At 42.3% G+C, this 3,915-nt stretch overlaps 1 protein-coding gene across 1 annotated transcript; it reads left to right on the forward strand.

Moving 5' to 3' along the window:
* Window positions 1-991: 991 nt before the first annotated feature.
* LOC117734739 (DDB1- and CUL4-associated factor 7-like) lies at window positions 992-2,919 on the forward strand. The gene is given in 8 exon segments (XM_034539005.1): window positions 992-1,074; window positions 1,913-2,015; window positions 2,104-2,191; window positions 2,194-2,270; window positions 2,272-2,304; window positions 2,522-2,573; window positions 2,576-2,682; window positions 2,797-2,919. Coding segments are annotated over 8 exon segments (666 nt in total).
* Window positions 2,920-3,915: the final 996 nt, after the last annotated feature.

Below are 3,915 nucleotides of genomic sequence, written 5' to 3' on the forward strand. Positions count from 1 at the left end.
ATTGTGTTTACTGACAGGAACAGTGCCAGATAGTGACCAAACCGTAGAATTACAGCTTGTGGGTCCACCCAAAAATATTTGTTGCCCATAGACTTAGATTGAGAAATAAACATCACTTAAAAAGCCCTTATTTCAATCATGAGGACCTACAAGTTGTAAGATGCACTAATAGCTGAATCCAGAGTTATTAAGGATAAGGAGACTGGGGTTAAAGGAAACTCTAGCCAAGGAAATGCTATTTTTTTAATTTTGTTTGAAAGCTAAGAATACATTGTTCTCTGCAGGTGTGCTGATATCTATTCTACCGGTTAAAATGTTAATATAAATTGTGGCCAGATCTTTGTGAACTTTGGTAAGTTTGCTCAGATCTAGTTGAATATCACTGTCGGGATGTTTTACTGCGTTGCAGTATAATTGTCACAAAAGACACCAAGTGTTCTCTGTATCCCAAGTGTACACGGCAGAGTTCATAATATGTGTGTAATGTACAAACACAATTGAGCGACTTCTGTGTTTGCACTTTAAACAATACCAAATAATCTCTCCCCTTGAGAAGCAATTAGATACCTACTCATCTGTTTTTGTGCTGTGATTTTGCATTTGCGTTTCCCTCGAGGGGGGGACTTTTTTGGCATATATTTGGGCTGAGGCTCATTGGGTGACTACACTGGAAGGAGAATTTCCCATGTCAGGAGGAAATCAATTATTCATTCAGTGGCATGGAGGGTTGAGCATCACCCTGACAGCTCCAGAGTAGCTCTGAGATTAAGGCAAGGACGTAGGTTTGCATATGGTCCATAGGGACTAGTCACAACCAACGTTTTGGGAAAGACACAATTGTCCCCACCAATATGTGGTTAATTTGAAAAAATAATTGTGCACAATATATCTGCAAACTCATTCGTATTATTATCTATATATGTTCGTCGCCCAGAAGAGTGAAAAATAAATTTCCACGTTTTCCAAAGCGCCCTCGAGCCTGCGAGACAAGATGCCGTCATTTCATTTGGCTGAAGTGTCAGTCAGAAACACCGTGAATCGTAACCTGCAGAAAGAGAGCTGGCCGGGGTCACGGTGAGCTACTAAATACGACAGGAAATAATAAAGCCTCATATTAGTATTTTCGTTTGGTCTCAGCATTGATATTATTGACCCTGTTGTGCTTTGTAGTTAGGAAAATGCCACCAAAAAAGAAAAGAGATATCCGAAGTTTGAGTGTCGTTGTTAGTTAGCTAATAGTCAGTTAGCTAATAGCAGGCTAACTCCCCACACAGTGCTAACCTGCATCCTGTTGAGATGCATTCAGGTGCAGATGTAGTGCAGGTTGAGGAAGCAGCAGCTGGACCGCCAGGGCTCAGGTGAAGTCTTACTCATGGCATTTTGTTAAGAATGACCATGTTCTCATGCATTAGCAATGAAACTGAAGGACGTTTGGGGAATCTGACTTCATGTCAGCACTTTTGGATTGTGAATTATGTGATGTTGAATAAAAAAAACAAGGCTTTTCCATAAAACCTGAACCTATTACCTAAATATTCTAAATTGCTTTCAAAATAAATACATATACTACTCATAAGGTCTACATTTATTTATTAAGGCATTATTTTGAAATGCATTCAGGAAACTCAGAAATCAGGTTGAGGAAGCAGCAGCTGGACCATCAGGCTTCAGGTGAGGTCTTACATCGATTCTGTGTTGAGTTGTATTATAGTGTCTGACAGTGTAAACATTGTCTACCTGTTTTAAGTGAATTATTATTATGTTAAAACATGCATGTGCAGACTAGGATACGTTCTCTTTGCTCTTTAGGGAACAGTTAGTTTTAGTGGCAGTGACTGTCATGAAGTGAGTGTAGCAGTGTCCTACTACTATCCGACGTGAGGAGTGAACTGCCTGATCTGAAATTCATCAGAGTCCAGCAACTTCAGTACGGTTTCAGGCAAAGTGATACAGTGGGACGCGTCAACCTGGTGTCTGGGCACGTGAAGACCCAGCTGATTGCTCTTGACAAAGAGGTGTGTGTGGGTGTCTCGGTAAAATGAAGCCCGGCGTGTACACGGCCTCGAATAATATTTCAATCAATGTCCTCATGTGTCTGTGCAGGTGTATGACATCGCGTTCAGCCGAGCAGGAGCCGGCAGAGATATGTTTGCCTCTGTGGGGGCCGATGGGTCGGTCCGCATGTTTGACTCTGGCACCTGGAGCTCAGTACCATCATCTATGAAGACCCCCAGCACCACCCGCTGCTCCGCCTTTGCTGGAACAAGCAAAGGCCCCAACTACTTGGCTACAATGGCCATGGAGGTCAGTCTGCTGTAGATTCTCTCAGCCTGTCAGTAGCCATGTTTCTCTCCAACGGTTCTGCGTTGAAATTGAAACACATTGGTTAACCAAAGAAGCTTTTTCTTTTCTTTTTTATGAATTCAGAAAGGATTGTGGTTGGGATTTTTTTTCTGTCTGGCATGAAATATTTGTTTCTTGACACTTAACCAATGTTTGACATCGCTACTTTATTCGATAGGTGGTCATCCTGAATGTATGTGTGCCTTGCACCCCAGTGGCTCGGCTGAACAACGCGCTTGTGTCAACGGCATCGCTTGGGCCCCCCACTCGTCATGTCACATCTGCACTGGAGGTAAAGGCTCCTACGGAATGTGGGATATAATAAGGGGGAAAAACGGAGTCTAGAAAAGACGCACGTTAAACTCATCATTTACCTCTGCTTTTTTTGATTGACGACCAAAACGTTGCATTTCTTCGACCTTAAGGCCTAAATTGCAGCCGATCTGTAATCAGCTTGAGGATCCCATCCTGGCCTACACGTCTGAAGGGGAGATCAACAACATGCAGTGGGCGTCCACGCTGCCGGACTGGATCGCTATCTGCTACAACAACTGCTTGGAGATCCTGCGTGTCTAAAACCACCTACACTTGTGTGAAGAAGAGAAACTCCTTGTTTCAGATTTCGGACTTGGTTTTTTAGTCTTCGTCCCACTGCTTTCGCACACCAACCCACGATAACCTAGTTTACATTCTGTCCCATGTCTCTACTCCGTTGTCCTTCTATTAAACGTATGAAGCTCTTATTTATTTTGCTCACACGGTAGGGTTCAGAAGCTTTGAAAATCCGAGGCGGCTGTGTATGAAAATCCGATTTATTTTTATGCCTCTTGGTGTCATTTCAGCCAGTTGTGAGACTATCAGGAAGGGTTTAGATGTCGGGTGCCTCATCTTTTATATGTGGGAGCCTTCTTGTGGACTCATACCAAGTTATTGATGATTTCAAAGGTCAGTCTACGATGGTCCCTGTAAGAGTTTTTTCAAACGGTTGTTTGTCCAGTTTTATAAATTGTCAGATAACCTGAGAGGGATTCGTATTCTGTCCTCATATGATGCGTTTTAGTTTGGCTGTGAGGCCGCCACGTCCAGCATCACTCGGAACCTACCGGAGCAGTGTCGCCCCGCCCCTATGAACTCCCCACTTATTCTCTTCTTTATTTGTTTTGTGCTTTTGAAAGCTGCATTTTCTTTTGTGTTTTTAGAGTTGTGAAAATGGTAGGAGCGTGAAACAACTTCCTGGCTGAGTCTGCCTCTCTTGTTGTTGTTTCCCAGTAATTAAAGGGTCATGTCCTTGTAGCATGCCATTACAAGGCAACAATGTACATACATATAAATATATCAACTAGAGATGTTGGTAAGACAAGTTTTCATGTTGTAGCTTTTTCATGAAGTTTATTATTGAATTTGCTCTCATAAATTGTATTCCTCCATGTCCCAGGAACAATCATGATGTATTGCTCTCTGACGTTGCCAAGTTGGTTTACAGATGCCAGTGTTTAATTATTAATAATAATAAGCATTATCAGTATTGCTGCACTGATACAGCGTAAGGCCAAATAATGTGTATATAGAGGA

Source organism: Cyclopterus lumpus, chromosome 8, assembly GCF_009769545.1.
Source record: "Cyclopterus lumpus isolate fCycLum1 chromosome 8, fCycLum1.pri, whole genome shotgun sequence".
Lineage (NCBI taxonomy): Eukaryota > Metazoa > Chordata > Actinopteri > Perciformes > Cyclopteridae > Cyclopterus > Cyclopterus lumpus.